The sequence below is a fragment of the Triticum aestivum genome, chromosome 2D (genome assembly GCF_018294505.1).
Source record: "Triticum aestivum cultivar Chinese Spring chromosome 2D, IWGSC CS RefSeq v2.1, whole genome shotgun sequence".
In the NCBI taxonomy this organism is placed as follows: Eukaryota; Viridiplantae; Streptophyta; class Magnoliopsida; order Poales; family Poaceae; genus Triticum; species Triticum aestivum.
The window spans coordinates 429261762-429279462 of record NC_057799.1 but is presented as its reverse complement, the minus strand read 5'-3'; the positions used below and the strand labels follow the sequence as shown (position 1 = coordinate 429279462).

The following is a 17701-nucleotide window of genomic DNA, read 5'->3' as shown; positions in this document are numbered from 1 at the left end:
AGTCCGGAACTTATAGCCGGAGACAAGTCCGAAGTTCCGTTAAAGCGAATATTGCAGGGTGTCGAGTCCGTGTGCGGCTCCAACACCGCGGACTCTGCGACCTGGGATGGCACGATCTGCTTTGGCTCTAAGGCCGTCGCAGCAGCAGGAGCCATCTCCTGGGTGTGATCCAATGACAGATTTAAGTCACGTTCATCGGGGTGAGGGGGAGCGATCGCCGCGGGCTCAAATCTCTTGAAGATCAAGTCTCCACGGATATCCGTGATGTAGTTCAAGCTTCCGAATCTGACTTGATGGCCAGGGGCGTAGCTGTCGATCTGCTCCAGATGGCCAAGCGAGTTGGCTCGTAGTACAAAGCCGCCGAATACGAAGGTCTGTCCGGGGAGGAAGGTTTCTCCCTGGACAACGTCATTACTGACAATCGAAGGGGCCATCGAGCCCTTTGCTGACGGCACAGTGGAACTCTCAATGAAAGCACCAATGTCGGTGTCAAAACCGGCGGATCTCGGGTAGGGGGTCCCGAACTGTGCGCCTAGGATTGATGGTAACAGGAGACGAGGGACACGATGTTTACCTAGGTTCGGGCCCTCTCTATGGAGGTAATACCCTACTTCCTGCTTGATTGATCTTGATGAATACGAGTGTTACAAGAGTTTATCTACCACGAGATCGTAATGGCTAAACCCTAGGAGCCTAGCCTATGTGTATATGGTAATGAATATCCCCTATCCGGACTATGCTCTCCGGTTTATATAGACACCGGAGAGATCTAGGGTTACATGGGGTCGGTTACATAAGAAGGAATCTTCATAGTTGGTCGCCAAGCTTGACCTCCACGCCAAGTAGAGTCCAATCCAGACACGGTGCAGTCTTCGGCCTTCATGTCTTCACAGCCCATCAGTCCAGCCCAATGAATAACAGGCCGGACGCCCGAGGACCCCTTAGTCCAGGACTCCCTCAGCTACAGTTTGTCGTTTCGAGACACCACGTGATGATCGGGTGTGATAGACTCTACGTTCACATACAACGGGAGTAAGACAGTTTTGCACATGCAGAATACTTGGGTTAAACTTGACGAGCCTAGCATGTACAGACATGGTCTTGGAACACTGGAGACCGAAAGGTCGAACATGGGTCATATATAGTACATATGATCAACATAGAGATGTTCACCATTGATGACTACCCCATCTCACGTGATGATCGGACATGCGTTAGTTGATTTGGATCATGTATCGTCTTCTTCGAGAAACCACCTCACCGCACTAAGGTGGACGGACGATGCTATTGTGTACTAGTAGTACTAGTACATTTACGCGTCCTTGGGTTCAAGGGACTTCCTGGATGCAAATAAGGCGGCTGTCTCGGCTTGCAGGCGGCACTTGCGAATGACTTACCGTGGTCTCCCTCGATGGTGTTCTCCGTCAAAAGCACTTCGCCAAACCATAAAGTTCGAGATATCGTTGACGTCACCGCAATGGGGAAGGAAGTCAAATAGTTACTACCTCCATTTTTTTACACAAGGCCAGTATATTAAAATTACAATTTGCAAAAGCCCACTAACACTAATCAAGGAAAAATTGATGGGGTTTGCCTCGTACTAGCAACCAAGGACATTAATATACCCTTGCATGCATGCGGAAGTGAGAAGGTTGGTTTGCATGCGCTGCATTAATCAAGCGATGAGGAGTGAGATGGTTAGCTCTTTGTGCTTTGGAGAAAAAAATACACATTAATTGACACATCAAACGAGGATTTGTATCGATTAATCCCGCAAAGGAAAACCCCGCCTTTCTTTTTTAACACTAGTACTCCTAGTACGTACTACCTCCGCCCTGGTTTATTGGTCCCCATTGTATATTGTGTCAAATTTTACTATAGATTGGACTAACAAAACATTCATGCATGTTACCAAAAATTGTATCATTGAAAACTATGTTGAAATACGAATCCAAAGATATAATTTTTGTTGACATGCATTAGCATTTTGTTAGCTAAATATTTGGTCAAAATTTGGCATGAACTACAAAGGTGACCTATAAATCAGGACAGAGGTAGTACGTACTTATCCTATTTGGGTCTAGGCCTTGCATTGCCATACTTCACCACACATTTTTGCCAAGCTTGCCTAAAGTTTTCAAAATGAAAAGGTGGTACACTTGCGCGCGGCTGTCGCGGTCGCACCGCACCCTCACACAGTCGCTCCTGCACGTCGCAAACCCAACCAAGGGAACGCACCCTCACTGACACGGGCTACCGCATGTGAACAACCCAAACTCAGCCATCCTACCGCTGACACATAATTTTCGTTCATACAGTATGTTTATCCAACCGCATGTTGGGAGGATCCGTACGGCCCGTGCGGTGGTCTGTTGGGGAAGAAGAAGAGGTGAGGAAGAAGGGTTAGGAGACGTAGGATATTCATCCAACCGCCTGAAATGGTAGATTGACCCAAATGATGAAAGTCAGGCGACTTGCATAACAATATATATTTTTACACAAAAAAAGATCCCTAAAAACAACAACATAAAGAAAAACTATCACTGCTCGCGGAACGAGAGGACCTCGTCGTCTTTGGCTGCCGGCGCGAACCAGCCGTAGCTGCCGACGTGTGTCTCCGCACCGTGGTTGTCCCCGGCCTCTAGCTACTTGTTCACGCAGAGCGTGCGAGCGCTCTGCACGGACGAGAGCACCGCCCGGTTCAAGTCGAGGACGTCCGGTTCCGCCTGCAGGAGGGCCTTGATGGCAGTGGCATCTGCGTGCTCCGCGTCGAGTTGAACCTCCGCCGCCTGGTTCAAGTCCAGGACGTCCGGTTCCTCCTGCAGGAGGGCCTCGATGGCAGTGGCATCCGCGCGCTCTGCCTCAAGTTGAGCCTCCGCCGCCCGGTTCACATCCACGACATCCGGTTCCGCCTGCAGGAGAGCCTCGATGGCAGCGGCATGCGCGCGCTCCGCGTCGAGTTGAGCTTCTGCCTCTTGGTCCTCCTTTAGTATCGCTTGGTTGAACCGCTGGTCCGCCTGCACCATGGGGGACCCGGACGCCGGCACGAAGTCGATGTCCATCGTCTCATACCCATCGGGGGCCTTCTGCGCCGCGACCTCTGCCATGAACATTGGATCAGCTTCCTCCTCCTCGTAGCTTGGCTCCAGAGAACTCGGGGATTGGCCTGCCGTAAAACAAGCTTGGGAACGGAGGTCTGTGGCGCCGACCGACGCCGCGATTTATGCGCGGCGCTCCGGCGTCAGCATCTTGTAGTACGTGATCTTGCGGCGCACCATGGCTTTCCGGCGAACTAGGCGACGCTTGATGCGGGCTAGGGGATCGAAAGGTGGGGGAATGGGCTGGAGAGGAGGTGTGGTTTTGGGGCAGTGGCTGGCGTAGGCCGAGCAGCGAAGGTTCTGGTGTGAATAGTGGTTCCGGTGACGACCGGTCAATCGGTTTTGATTGTACATCGCTCTTGTCGCGTTCGCGTTGCACCCCGGCACGCTGGACCCTCCATGTCGCTCACCGAATGGAACGCGCTTTGTCTTGCGTTTTTGCTCGCTTGTGGGACCGCAGTTGAGAGCAAACCGACGTCCCTCCCCCTTCCCTGCCCAGGTCATTTATACTACCACTCCCTTCGTTTTATGCGGAGTAAATAAAAGCAGAGGGAGTATACCACATTTGGGGCAGAGTAGACACATAACTACCTACTTTGCCTCTTTTGTTTGAAAACTACCAACATTGGGGCAGGTATGTGACACATACCACCGTTCGCTCGGTTCAGCTATTTTCTGACCGGTCGGCCCCACTTTTAGGTTGACGTGGCAACGGACGATGGACATGTAGCTGACGGCCGTTAGGTCTCCTTGGGTAGGCGATATAACCACCGTTCGAGACAGAAACAGTCTCCTCGCTCGCTCACCCGACGCCACCCGTCGCCGCCGCCGCCGGGGTTCTACCTCGCCGCCCGACATGGTATCATGGGGAGACGGTGAGGAATCGTCTGAGGACCACAGCAATGCTACTAGCGAGGTCAGTCATCATTTTTCTGAATTCTACGGTTAGGGTTTCTCTGATTTGGGGATTTAGGAATTGGGGATATATGATTCGAGCTAGATCTTCTCTCAGCCGCAATGTACATTCTATTTCTTAGGGCTTAAAGACACTTTACGACTTAGATTGGGAAGGGTTAGCTGATGGAGCAGCACCTCCACGTTGTAAATGTGGAGCCATTGCCGCAAAGTTTGTTGATTGGGAAGGATATGAGACAGGAAGGAAATTTTTGGGATGTGCAGGGCAGGTGTGTGATTTACCTGTACTTATTTCTTTAATCACTGCTTACTCATAAGTAAATGTAGCAATTCAATTAGGAACTAATGAAATAAAAATGTTCTATGTTTCTGTAGTTTGGGGAAAGATGTGATTATGTTAAATGGGTAGATGGAGATTGGCCATCATCACTGCAGAAAGCTATTGGAAAATTATGGGAGATGTATGGAGAAGCCAAACAAGGAAGAGTTAGTGATGCTCTGTACTGTATGGAGGAAAAGTTCAAGTTTAGGGATGAAATAACCAAGCCCCACCATGATCTGAAGATTGTCCAAGAAGAAGCGAACAAGACTGTGAATGAGAAGCAGATCACACTTGCTCTGAAGGCAAAGGCTGAACAAGCACTCATTGATGCAAGGGCAGAACTGGAGGAGAAGAAAAAGCTGGATGTTGCAGCTAGTAACATGCATAAGGTGTTGAGGATCAAGGCAGAGAAGGACAGGGATAAAATCAAGGAAGAGAAGAGAAAATTGGAGTTAATGATTGCAGATTTGGTCAAGCAGAAAGAAGGTACCAGGGCAAAGCTGAGGAAGATTAAAGAATTATGTGATGAGTAGTATTTCCATTATAAGAGAAGTAGTTGTATTATTTGTTTCAATGAAGTGAAGTGATTTGCTGAATTTATATTTGTTTGTAAAGGTGTCGACTTGATGTCGAGACCCTTTTTGTTTAAAAGGAAATTTGAACAACATCTCCCTTGTTTTTACTCCCTCCGTTCCAAATTAGTTGACTTGAATTTCACAATAATTGGACACCACAGTACTGCAAGTAATATATAACTGTCACAAGTCTTTCACAAAATAACAGGCATAACTGTCACAAGTTCAAACACACAGGCAAGTTCCCACACAAGTTCACACACACATCAGAGCAACAGGGCAACATCAGAGCAACTGCTCACTGAACATCAGAACAACTAGGGCGTGCAGAAGAAATTCCAGCTAGAGGAGGCACATTTGCATCTCTACCAACACCGGCGTTTGCACCAGCTGAAAAATATGACCTGAAACCAGTATATCTTGGAGCAGCAAATGGAGTCCTTGGAGCAGCAAATGCAGCTGTAGGGTTTCTTGGAGCAGCAGGAGGAGGCCTTGGTGCAGGTGCAGCAGCAGAACTGGAGGAAGATGGAGGAGGCACAGGAGTAGGCATTGATCTACTAGCCTGGTGCAGCAGCAAAATTAATAGCAATTAGTACACAAGTCCAATCAGTAAGATAATAGAGGATATAGTTATTTTTACCTTGTGATTATTTTTCCTTATCGCAAGGTCTGGCCTCAAAGGCACTGAGCAGCTAGTGTACTTGTGGCCTTGCAACTTGCAATTGCTACAAGTGATTGTTGCCATCCTAGAATTTTCCTTAGGTTTGGGCACCTCAAATTAGCCTTTTCTTCTTTTCTCCTGCTTTCTTCCCTTCTGGTGATCTTTGAAACCTGGTGGCATGATGTCTTCAGTATCTGTTTTGATCCAACCATGTTGTTGTGGCATAGGAGCAAACACTGGCTTGTAGCTGTTCAAATACATAGGTTTCTTGAAGAAGTCAGAGACAAATCCTCTGGATGCAACTCTGCTTTGTATATTGCACTGACAGCATGGTTGCAAGGCAACGCTGTCATGTCCCATTTCCTGCATGAACAACTTCTTGTGGCCAGATTTACCTGATGTGTTGCATCACCACTCTTTACCTGCCACAGTCCAAGGTCAGCCCTCTTAGGAATACAATTTCTGGAATATGTTTTCATCAGCTCTAGCCTCTCTGTATAATATGGTGTAATGTCCCATCTAGCCTTTGCCGCTCCTTCCCTCTTTCCATCAAATCTCACCATTAGCTTGTCATAAATTCCTATAAGCATTGTAGCAATTGGTTTGCTCCTTACATCAAGGATGTACCTATTGAATGTTTCACTAAGATTGTTACATATTAAATCTGTTTTGCAATTGGTGTCCATGGCACACCTTGCCCAATTGTGCACATGAATCTTGGACAACCAGACCCAAGCTGGCTCACATTGCTTCTTCAGTTCTTCCATTGCAAGATCATATCCATGCCTAGTCCAAGAGTAGGCAGCATTGTCCATACACTTCTTTAGATCTTCACCTCTAAAGCCTGCAGTTTGAAAGTTGTCATATATGTGCCTAATGCAGAATCTCTGTGGACAGTTAGGAAACACTGTGCTCACTGCTGTAAGTAGACCCTTCTGCTTGTCAGACATTATTGTGTAGTAGCCAAATTTGCCCTGTTCTCCACCTAAAGCATACTTCAGCTGCTCTAAAAACCATACCCAGTTAGGTTTATCTTCCTTACTAACAACAACCCAAGCAATAGGGTAGATATTATTGTTTCCGTCTCTGCCAGTAGCTGCAAGGATTTGTGTTCCTGTTGTCAATTTTATGAAACAGCCATCCAACCCTATGTATGGCCTACATCCATCAAGAAATCCTTGTCTTGCAGCATTCACACAGAAAAAAGACCATGCAATCTTGGCTGGTAGCTTATGTCAACATGTTCTCCTTTCTTCATTGCTTCCAACTGTTCCTCGGTTGGGCCAGTGACTGTGGTGACAATACATCTAGAGCCAGGATTTTTATCTATTACAGTTTGCAGATAATCCCTGATTCTGTGGTATTGCTTCTTATGATCACCCAGTACCATGTTCCTGGCTTTGGTCTTTTCCCTATAGGCCATCCTCTTTGGCACTTCCTCCATGAAATCTATTTTGGCTTTGTCAACTATAGTAGTGATGACAGTATTGGGATCTGACCTGAATTTGTCCACATAAGCAGTGCTAAGCCACTTAGAATTCACTCTAGTGCTAGATGGATCAGTTGGACAAGTGTGTTTCAAGTGAATCTTCTTAATGCAAAATGTTTCCTCATGAGCTATCTTGGAGGCTGTCATATAGAATTCACATCCATATTTTTCCTTTTGCTTACAACACACAATTATCCTATCTGGAGTATTCCTATGGAAATGAAAATTCCTCACTTGTACAATGTGCAGTCTCGAGAGTGCCTCTCTGAACTGATAAACATCTCTAAAACAAAGTTTCAACATGAACTGTTGCTCTGGGCTTTCTCTGTTCTCATCATACCAGACCCTTTCTTTTTGTTTCTTTGCTCTTGATTTTCTTCCTTTAGGCAGCACAAAAGGAAGTGGCTCAAATCCATCATCATCTTCCTCTTTCATAAAACCAACTTCCTCTTCATCATCAGAAGGATCCCAATCTGGAATATCAGGTATCACTACTTGAGAGTGTGATCTCAGTGTAAGACCCGACCTCTTTACTTTCTTCTTCACAGGCTGCTCTGGTGGAATTTGTTCAAAACTTTCATCATCATTGACAAAAATGTCCTCAACATCTGTCTCACCCTCATAGTGCAGCATGGGGTCTTCTCTCTTCCTGTTCATCTCTGCAATAGTTGCCTTCAGTTCCTCTTCCTCTTTCCTGCTCTTCTCCTCTGCATACACTGGATCACACTGTCGTTCATCCCAGCAAATGTAGCTATCATCAGATGCCTCTCCATCATCTTCTTCAGGAAAAGGATTTTCATCAATTTGAGTTTGCACATTCTCACATATAACACTATTTTGTGTACTGAACTGGTGAGCGCTGGGCTGATCATTGGTGTGCAATGGCTGGTAGCACACACTGTCCTGTGTCTAAACCTGATAAGGAATGGACTGGTCCACCCCTGCCTCTAGATCAATGAAACTTGGATATGATTTAGCAATATCAGCTTGTTTCCTTTTGTCCCTCATCACTGTCAGTACCAATTTCTTGCTGCTATCATACTTCCTAATCATCTCATCCACCTTAACTTGGCTATCTACTAAATCTAGCCCTTGCAGCCCCTCCCCTTCATCTTTAACATAGTACATTGAATCACATAAGCCATATCCTTCCTTCTCCATTACTGACAGCAAATTGAGATATCTAACATCTGAACGTTCCATTGATTTTTGAACAAATTTGGCACCATCAAATTGAATAAACAGCTCCCAAATCTCAGATTCTTGCCTACATTAAATTTACAGAAAGGTTCAGACCAAATCCTACTGCCTAAATCCACTAATCTGATGAAGGGGGAAGAAAATGGCTTACCCGCCATCGGAGACGTAGTGGCTGAACGGATTATCGCTGGAGGTGTTGCCCGCCGACGACCAAGCTCTCTGCGATTCGGCTAGCGACGGCAACGCTGACTGTAGCAACGGGAACTGCTCTGAATCGACGACAATGCTGCACTGCTCCTCCTCGCCGCCCTCATACAACAGCCTCTGTCGGACTCGCCCATCGCCGCCTCCGCCGTTAGGGTCGCCGCCGCCGGCCGGGACGCGGAGACGGCCACCGCCGCCGCCGCCAGTAGTCGCCATGGTCCAAGAACGCACGGGATAGAGAGTGGAGCTGGACTGAACTGTTGGGCAAACACTGTCCGAGCGGAGACCTAACGCCGTCAGCTACGTGTCCGTCGTTCATTGCCACGTCGACCTGAAAGTGGGGCCGACTGGTCAGAAAATGGCTAAACCGAGCGAACGGCGGTATGTGTCACATACCTGCCCCAATGTTGATAGTTTTCACATAAAAGAGGCAAAGTAGGTAGTTATGTGTCTACTCTGCCCCAAATGTGGTAGTTTTGCGTCATTTACTCTCAACAAACTCAACTACTGACATACAAAAGAGCATGGGAAGATGTAGAATAAAAAAAACAAGACCATCCAGAACTAGCCGTTTGAGGCATATTTTTATAGAAGAAAATCTAAGCATCAAGGGTCACTTCATAACTTGAACCTGGGTGGGCTATATAGCCCCATGCTATCCTAGCTAACTGGGTGACACCCCGTTCTCAAACAGGTTTAGAATAGATGCTCCGTACATCATGGTGCTACTCCATTCAGTTTTTTTCTCGAAGGGCTCTCGGCCGATCTTTATTAGATAGAGAAGAAGAGTACAACAGAAACATTCTAGGAAGGGTAGACTGAATCAGGAGCAGCTGTATATCCCAGCCGGGGCAGTCCTCCTAAATACAACAAACAACAAAACTACATTTTGATGGAAATATGCCCTAGAGACAATAATAAAATGGTTATTATTATATTTCCTTAATCATGATAAAAGGTTTATTATTCATGCTAGAATTGTATTGACCGAAAACTTAAATACATGTGTGGATACATAAACAAATACCATGTCCCTAGGAAGGCTCTACTAGACTAGCTCGTTGATCAAAGATGGTTAAGGTTTCCTAACCATGGACATGTGTTGTCATTTGATAATGGGATCACATAATTAGGGGAATGATGTGATGGACAAGACCCATCCGTTAGCTTAGCATATTGATCATTCAGTTTATTGCTATTGCTTTCTTAATGACAAATACATATTCCTTCGACTGTGAGATTATGCAACTTCCGGATACTGAAGGAATACCTTGTGTGCTATCAAACGTCACAGCGTAACTGGGTGATCATAAAGATGCTCTATAGGTATCTCCGAAGGTGTTTGTTGAGTTGGCATAGATCGAGATTAGGATTTGTCACTCCGAGTATCGGAGAGGTATCTTTGGGCCCTCTCGGTAATACACATCATGAGAAGCCTTGCAAGCAAAGTGACTAATGAGTTAGTTGCAAGATGATGTATTACAAAATGAGTAAAGAGACTTGCAGGTAACGAGATTGAACTAGGTATGAAGATACCGACGATCGAATCTCGGGCAAGTAACATACTGATAGACAAAGGGAATTACGTATGTTGTCATAAAGTTCGACCGATAAAGATCTTTGTAGAATATGTAGGAGCCAATATGGGCATCCAGGTTCCACTATTGGTTATTGACCGGAGAGGTGTCTCGGTCATGTCTACATAGTTCTCGAACCCGTAGGGTCCGCACGCTTAAAGTTCGTTGACGATATAGTGTTATATGAGTTATATGATTTGGTGACTGAATGTTGTTTCGAGTCCCAGATGAGATCATGGACATGACGAGGAGTCTCGAAATGGTCAAGAGGTAAAGATTTATATATAGGACGATGGTATTCGGATACCGAAAGAGTTTCGGGATGCACCGGGTAGTCATCGGGTCTCCGGAAGGGGTTTCGGACAGACCAGCCCACAGGGGCTGGTGCGCCCCTCTCCCTGGCCGGCCAGCCCTAGGGAAGGAAAGGGGGGAGGGCTAGCCCCTCCTGCCTTCCCCTTCTCATGGGAGAAAGGAAAGGGGGGGGGCTCCCTCCCCTGCCTTTCCCCCGCACCTAAACATGGCAGGGGGACGCCACTTGGTATATCCCCGACAGGAGGACATCCCAAGTAGGATTCAGCCTACTTGGGGCGCCCTCCTAGCTGCTCCCTCCTCCCCCACCTATATATATGTGGGAGGCGGGCACCTAGCACACCAGAACATTGTCTTAGCCGTGTGCGGCGCCCCCCTTCACCGTTTACACCCCCGGTCCTATTTTCGTAGTGCTTAGGCGAAGCCCTGCGGAGATCACTTCACCATCACCGTCACCATGACGTCTTGCTGCCGGAACTCACCCACTACCTCGCCGTCTTGTTGGATCAAGAAGGTGGAGGACGTCATCGAGCTGAACGTGTGCTGAACACGGAGGTGCCGTACGTTTGGTACTTGATTGGTTGGAGCACGAAGAAGTTTGACTACATCAACTGCGTTGGTAAACGCTCCCGCTTACGGTCTACGAGGGTACGTAGACACACTCTCCACTCTCGTTGCTATGCATCTCCATGGATAGATCTTGCGTGTGCGTAGAATTTTTTTTCTTTTCCATGCAATGTTTCCCAACAGTGGCATCCGAGCCAGGTGTATGCGTAGATCATATGCACGAGTTGAACACAAAGAGTTGTGGGCGGTGATAGTCATACTGCTTACCACCAACATCTTATGTTTATTCGGCGGTATTGTGGAATGAAGCGGCCCGGACCAACCTTGCACGTCCACGCACATGAGACCGGTTCCACCGACTGACATGCAGCTAGTTTTGCATAAAAGGTGGCTGGTGGGTGTCTGTTTCTCCTACTTTAGTTGAATCGAATTTGACTACGGCCAGTCCTTGAAGAAGGTTAAAACAGCAAACTTGATGAATCACCGTTGTGGTTTTTGCGTAGTTAAGAACGGTTCTTGCTAGAAGCCTGTAGCAGCCACGCAAAACTTGCAACAACAAAGTAGAGGATGTCTAACTTGTTTTTGCAGGGCATGTTGTGACGTGATATGGTCAAGATATGATGTGATATATGTTGATGTATGAGATGATCATATTTTGTAATATCGACAACCGGCCGGAGCCTTAGGGTTGTCTCTTTATTGTGTGAAGTGCTAGCGCCATATAATTGCTTTACTTTTATCACCATGCGTTAGCGATAGTTGTAGAAGCAATAGTTGGCGTGATGACCTCGACGCAACGACGCTACGATGGAGATCAAGGTGTCAAGCCAGTGATGATGGAGATCATGACGATGCTTTGGAGATGGAGATCAAAAGCACAAGATGATGATGGCCATATCATGTCACATATTTTGATTGCATGTGATGTTTATCCTTTATGCATCTTATTTTCCTTAGAAAGGCGGTAGCATTATATGATGATCCCTTCACTTAATTTCAAGATAAAAGTGTTCTCCATGAGTATGCACCGTTGCTACTGTCGGTGTCAAAACTGGCGGATCTCGGGTAGGGGGCCCCAAACTGTGCGCCTAGGATCGATGGTAACAAGAGACGGGGGACACGATGTTTACCCAGGTTCGGGCCCTCTCTATGGAGGTAATACCCTACTTCCTGCTCGATTGATCTTGATGAATACGAGTGTTACAAGAGTTGATCTACCACGAGATCGTAATGGCTAAACCCTAGGAGCCTAGCCTATGTGTATATGGTAATGAATATCACCTATCCGGACTATGCTCTCCGGTTTATATAGACACCGAAGAGATCTAGGGTTACATGGGGTCAGTTACATAAGAAGGAATCTTCATAGTTGGTCGCCAAGCTTGCCCTCCATGCCAAGCAGAGTCCAATCCGGAAACGGTGCAGTCTTCGGCCTTCATGTCTTCACAGCCCATTAGTCCGGCCCAATGAATAACAGGCTGAACGCCCGAGGACCCCTTAGTCCAGGACTCCCTCAGTAGCCCCTGAACCTGGCTTCAATGACGAGGAGTCCGGCGCGCAGATTGTCTTCGGCATTGCAAGGCGGGTTCCCCTTTCTCCGAACTCCAAGATAGTCTTCGGATGCGATGATTGTATCCGGACCTGTTACACACACCATACACAACCGCAGAGAGAATATAATATTTGCACGAATCTAATCTGCTGACAGCTTCTTTGCAACGCGGCATCACGTTTGTCCGGTCATAATTTTGAACCCTTTTTCTTCTGCCATCCCACGTTTCGAGACACGGCTGCTATTGGCATGTCTTGTCGAAGCAGAGATCGTGTCCCCTTATTGCGGGATTCTCATCAATGCGGGTACGGGTAACCCAACCGCACTGTTTACATAGCCCTTGGGAACAGGCGAATCTTAAGGCGAGTGAGGAGGCGTTTAATGTTTGCTTCCTTTATAAAAGGATACGGATTCCCTCTTCCTCTTCTCACGCTTTCTCTCTGTCTCCGCCTTCCCGATCTCGAGCTCCAGCGCCCAAGTTCTCATCTCCTTTCCACTCAAGCAACCATGTCCGAATCCGGTGGTCAGGGCAAGTGGATGGTCTCCTCCGTCAAGGAGGAGGACATTACTGAGCTCCGAGCGGCCGGATATTTGGCGAAGGAGATCGCCCACCGTCTGCCGGCCGAAGGACAAGTTGTCCCCACGCCAGAGCCCACAGAGAGGGTAGTATTCATCCCCCATTTCTTCCGCGGGCTAGGGTTTCCAATCCACCCCTTCGTCCGCGGGCTGATGTATTATTACGGGGTAGATTTCCATGATCTGTCCTGGAATCCCTTCCTCAACATCTCGGCGTTTATTGTCGTGTGCGAGGCCTTCCTCCGCATCCAACCCCACTTCAGACTGTGGCTCAAAGTCTTCAACGTGAAGCCAAAGGTGGTGGACGGCCAGCACGCGGAGTGCGGAAGAGCCATGGTGAGCAAGCTGCCCAACGTCTCCTGGCCGAAAGGTATTTTTGTGGAGACAGTGAAGGAGTGGCAGAGACAATGGTTCTACATCACGGAACCCCGCGGCACCACCTGGGCCGCGGCTGCCGAATTCCGCTCCGGTGCTCCCATGCAGCTCACCTCTTGGGTCGAGAAGAGTCCGGACTGGTGTTCGTCTGATGAGCTGATAGAGTTGCAAACGCGTGTCCAGAGCATGATAGCCAAGAACGTCAAGCTCGTCGATGTGATCCAGGTGATGCTAGTTCGCCGGATTCTTCCATGCCAGCACAGAGGACGGCCTCTGTGGGATTTCAACCCGAAGAAGCATCGGACCCTGGTGAGGCTCTTCGAGACCACCCACGAAGACGCCTGTAATTTGCTCTTTAAGGGCAACGAGAAACCGCCGGCCATGGATTCAGACCGTGGTCACGACTGTAAACACCCCGCCAGCGAGGTATGTTACTTTTGACGTATCACCAACCTTATTGTTTTGAGGACGATGTCTGAGCTTTTATTATGGTTCCTTCAGGACTGGATGGAGAGGGCGAAGCGGATCCAGTGTCCGGCTTCGCTGCCTGAAGAACCAGTCATCCCGTGTCTAGCGAAGATGCTGGCGCCGGCGCCATATAAGGCGCCGGAGAAGAAGGCCAAGAAGAAGGCTAAGGGGGCCAGGAGTGGCCTCCGCCGTAAGGGCACTTCGCACGTAACGTCTGAAGATGACTAAACACATTCCTCTGTCCCTGAGGACAATGAAGAGGAAGAGGAGGAGGAAGAAGAAATCAATCCTCCCCCTGAGGAGAGGAAGAAGAAGAGGGCAGCTCCGGCGCATCTGGAGGCGGAGACGCCCAAGAAGGGGAAGGGCATTCCAGCGGTCAACACCGCGTGGGACATTGACAGCAGTCCGGAACGACGCCCTCGCACTAAGCCCCAGGCCGCATCATAAGTGACAGGGCTCTCTCGTGCGCACATCCAGCCCTTTCTCTCCATTATCCTGATGTAGTTTAACTGTACTATTGCAGTCCGGCCCGCGACCTGATCCAGCGATCCTCGTCTGGAGGTTCTTTGGCTCCATCGGAGATGGCGAGCCAGTCGCCACCGCCTGCTTACTCCCCCGGGGCCAGGGACGACACCGAAGTGCTGTCCCGGAGGGCCGATCCGAACCGGGGAGGAGCCCAGGACGCTGTCCGGGAGGCGCCACAAGGTGAAGCCTCCACTGCCGGACACATGGAGGAGACGATCCCCATGGAGACTGGCGAAGAGGGCCGCATCCAGTTTGGCCCTCAGCCGAATATGATTCCGGAGGCCCATATGGCTCCGGAGTCGGGCGAGCAGCCCCCTTTGAAGGAGGGGGTGCGCCGCTTCCGCCCGTGGTCCCTGTCCATCCAGGGGCGCCGGACAACCTGATAGAGGCGCTACGAGGCGCCTCCGTTATGGACAAGTACCGTGTCCTTATGGGCGCGGTGATCGAGAAGGTTCAGTCCGCCAAGGGTGGACTGAACAAATTCTGCAGCAACCTGTTGACAGGTTTCGAGGTAAGTGACATAGAAAGAGAAAAAAACCCATGTAGTCAGTAGCCCCTGAGACACTGTCCGGTGTTCGGCGAGAAGAACCTGACAGAGGATCTATTGTAGGACACTAACATAGTATGTATGCATAAGCAGGCGTCGCCATTGGCCGCAACCTCGCATGCTGCCGAAGTCTCTGAATTGAAGCAGAGGCTGGAGCGGACCGAGAACGAGCTCGGCGAGGTTACAGTTCGGCTTCAAAAGAAGCAAGGTGAGTATCGTCTTGCTGTGTGTTCGGAAAGCATAGGCACTGTGTATTTGACTGTAATGTCATAATATGTGCAGGAGCCGCGACCGAGGTTGAGGCCTTGAGGAAGGCCTTGGGCGAGGCCGAGGAGAAAGCTGTCCAGCAGCAGGCCGCTCGTAAGAAGCTCAAGGCCCGGGTCGAAGAAGTCCAGCAGGAGCTCCAAGATGCGGTGAAAAATTGTGAGACCTTGGAGAATGATGCGTCGGCTAAAGAGGCCGAAGTCACCAAGGCTCGTCAAAGCGTGGAGACCGCACGGAATGAGGCCCAGGCCGCCCTCCAGGAGATCAAGGAGGCCAAGAAGATCACGGCGGGTAAGGCATTTAAGATGCAAAGCAAGTATGCGGAGAAGCAATACCTTTTACTAACCCGGGTTCGGAGTTCCCCAGGGGCTTTTGCGGATCTACCACGCAGCGTATCAGACACTGCAGAGTTCTACCGAGCCGAAGGAGGAGGTTCGACGGAGAAGCTATTCTGGTCGCTGTACGCGATGCCAGAGCATCCCGTGTCCTTCACCGATCAGCTGAAGCAGCTGGTGGAGCTGCACTGGGTGGCCGAACTAGCCATGAAGGATTTGACAATCCGGCTATGGCCAGCCGAAGCTATGCCCGGCAGCTACTTCGGACTCGTGAGGCGGCTAGTGAACGACTGTCCTCGGCTGGACGTCATCAAGCGCTCAGCCTGTATTGAAGGTGCCCGTATGGCCTTCGCTCGCTGCAAGATGTGGTGGGCAAAGATGAACGCTGTTGAAGTTGCCAGCGGGCCTCCGGAGGGCAAGGAGCACCGCACACCCGAGCGATATTTCGCGGATGTCGTAGAGGGGTCTCGACTTGTGGCGGCACAATGTTCGCAGGACATTGTATTTGAATAAATGTATTCATGTTGCCCTTGCCTTGTATTATGGGAACAAAGCCGGTTTTTGTAAAATAATTTTATTATGCTTTGAATTGTTTCCTCCTGTGCGGCCGTGTTACTTGTAATCTGAGGGTTGGGCAGTCGTCGGCTTCTGCCCTCGCGTAGGTAGTACGGAGGTGTTCGGGATGGATTCTAAACAATCTTGATCCAATTATATGGTCCTTTGGAGGAGTTGTTTAGCGCAACGAACAAGGCAATCGGACTGTACGGCTTAAACACCCTCACTTAGCCATAGGAGTTTTATAATTAAGCAAGTGCGCAGCCGCTGGTCCAAACCAGGGTGCTGTCAGCATCTGATCAGGAAGTGCTGATCCTTCGCATGGCGCGGAATAAATCTCCAACGATTTTGTAACCCTCGAACAGCTGACCGGCTCTTGCCGTATCATGACAGTCAGTTTTCGGCTTTCTCTACTGAGGTGCTCATCCAGTCAAGGCCAGGGCACAATCGCAGTAGTTCTCCCTTTACTACCCTAGCCGATAGAGCGGAATGTAGGGTAGCAAGCACAGGAGCCGGGCAACCCAACTATTGACCAAAGACATGATTCGGAGCCAATGCATATAATGCTAAATTCGGGGTGCCGAACTTATGTATAAGAAGTGTTCGGACTTTGTTGCCGTATTATGGGGCGATAAGTAGCCCCTGGCGAATATCAAACGTACAGAAGGGTATCGATGCAGCAAATAGGTAGATCAAGATAAAACAAACTAAGAAGCGAAAACCACAGAAACTGGGCCACGAATCATTTTTATTATAACTGGATGGATACGTCAAGGCGTATCTTGTATAGATGGTGCGAGAAGTATCCGGGCTATTTAACATGCCGGAATCAGTAGGGCGCAGCGTGCGGGTCCTGGGAAATAAGTATGAATACCGTCAAGAAGAACGTATGAAGGTTACCCTACACACCTGTGCTGCTTGCCTCCGTTGTGTGCCAATCCTTCCAAAGGACTCGCGATCAGGCCCGTGGAAAAAGGAACCTGAAACAAGAAAAAGGTAAAAGTACGTGTGTCCGGGATCTGTCTGGCCGAACTGCAGACCCCGGGTTATCTTGTGCCTCCGTCGATGTCCATGGAATTTTGAGTGCGTAATTGTGTACGCGTGGTACGAATGCCACTACCTCATTGGAACTGGGACGGAGGCCAAATTGCTAGTCGAGCTCTTGACGAGCCGCGCCGTCCTGTTGCAGTGAAGTCTGGAACCTGTTAATGATGTCCGAGGGCTCGACAGCCGTACTATGGTGCTGCTTGAGAAGGCCGCTCTGTATTTCTGCTGCTAGGGCGGCGGTGTGCTCCTCTGTTTGGAGGGAGCGTTCCGTATTGCCATTGAATGTTATGACGCCGCGTGGACCGGGCATCTTGAGCTTAAGATAAGCATAGTGTGGCATTGCATTGAATCTAGCAAACGCGGTTCGTCCGCGCAGTGCGTGATAGCCACTGCGGAAGGGGACGATATCGAAGATTAGCTCTTCGCTTCGGAAGTTGTCCGGAGAACCGAAGACCACCTCCAGCGTGATTGAGCCCGTACAGCGGGCCTCTGTGCCTGGTATGAATCCATTAAAGGTAGTCTTTGTTGGTTTGATTCGTG

General features: G+C 49.0%; 2 protein-coding genes across 4 annotated transcripts; one reads left to right on the top strand and one right to left on the bottom strand.

Moving 5' to 3' along the window:
- The first annotated feature begins 3866 nt into the window (after positions 1–3866).
- Positions 3867–5028, top strand: LOC123053609 (uncharacterized). The gene is made up of 3 exons (XM_044477087.1): positions 3867–4014; positions 4136–4282; positions 4389–5028. Exons 1-3 carry the CDS (start codon positions 3955–3957, stop codon positions 4866–4868), a joined length of 687 nt encoding a protein of 228 aa, XP_044333022.1. The 5' UTR covers positions 3867–3954; the 3' UTR covers positions 4869–5028.
- A 46-nt stretch (positions 5029–5074) lies between these two features.
- LOC123053608 (uncharacterized) lies at positions 5075–8721 on the bottom strand. Of its 3 annotated transcripts, XM_044477085.1 has the most exons (4): positions 8412–8721; positions 6489–8327; positions 5551–6415; positions 5075–5472 (listed from the first exon to the last, which is right to left on the bottom strand). In XM_044477085.1, the coding sequence occupies exon 2, from the start codon at positions 7715–7717 to the stop codon at positions 6764–6766; it is 954 nt and encodes a 317-aa protein (XP_044333020.1). In that variant the 5' UTR covers positions 7718–8327; positions 8412–8721; the 3' UTR covers positions 5075–5472; positions 5551–6415; positions 6489–6763. The 3 variants fall into 2 exon arrangements, with proteins under 3 accessions (XP_044333020.1, XP_044333019.1, XP_044333021.1); XM_044477084.1 differs by having other exon boundaries at positions 5551–8327.
- Between the last annotated feature and the right edge of the window lie 8980 nt (positions 8722–17701).

Bases quoted from the DNA above. Each gene is read 5' to 3' on its own strand.
- LOC123053608 (XM_044477084.1), bottom strand. From the start codon at position 7,717: ATGAACAGGAAGAGAGAAGACCCCATGCTGCACTATGAGGGTGAGACA.
- LOC123053609 (XM_044477087.1), top strand. From the start codon at position 3,955: ATGGTATCATGGGGAGACGGTGAGGAATCGTCTGAGGACCACAGCAAT. The intron at 4,015-4,135 runs GTCAGTCATCAT...TCTATTTCTTAG, and splicing joins ACAGCAATGCTACTAGCGAG to GGCTTAAAGACACTTTACGA. The intron at 4,283-4,388 runs GTGTGTGATTTA...ATGTTTCTGTAG, and splicing joins TTTTGGGATGTGCAGGGCAG to TTTGGGGAAAGATGTGATTA.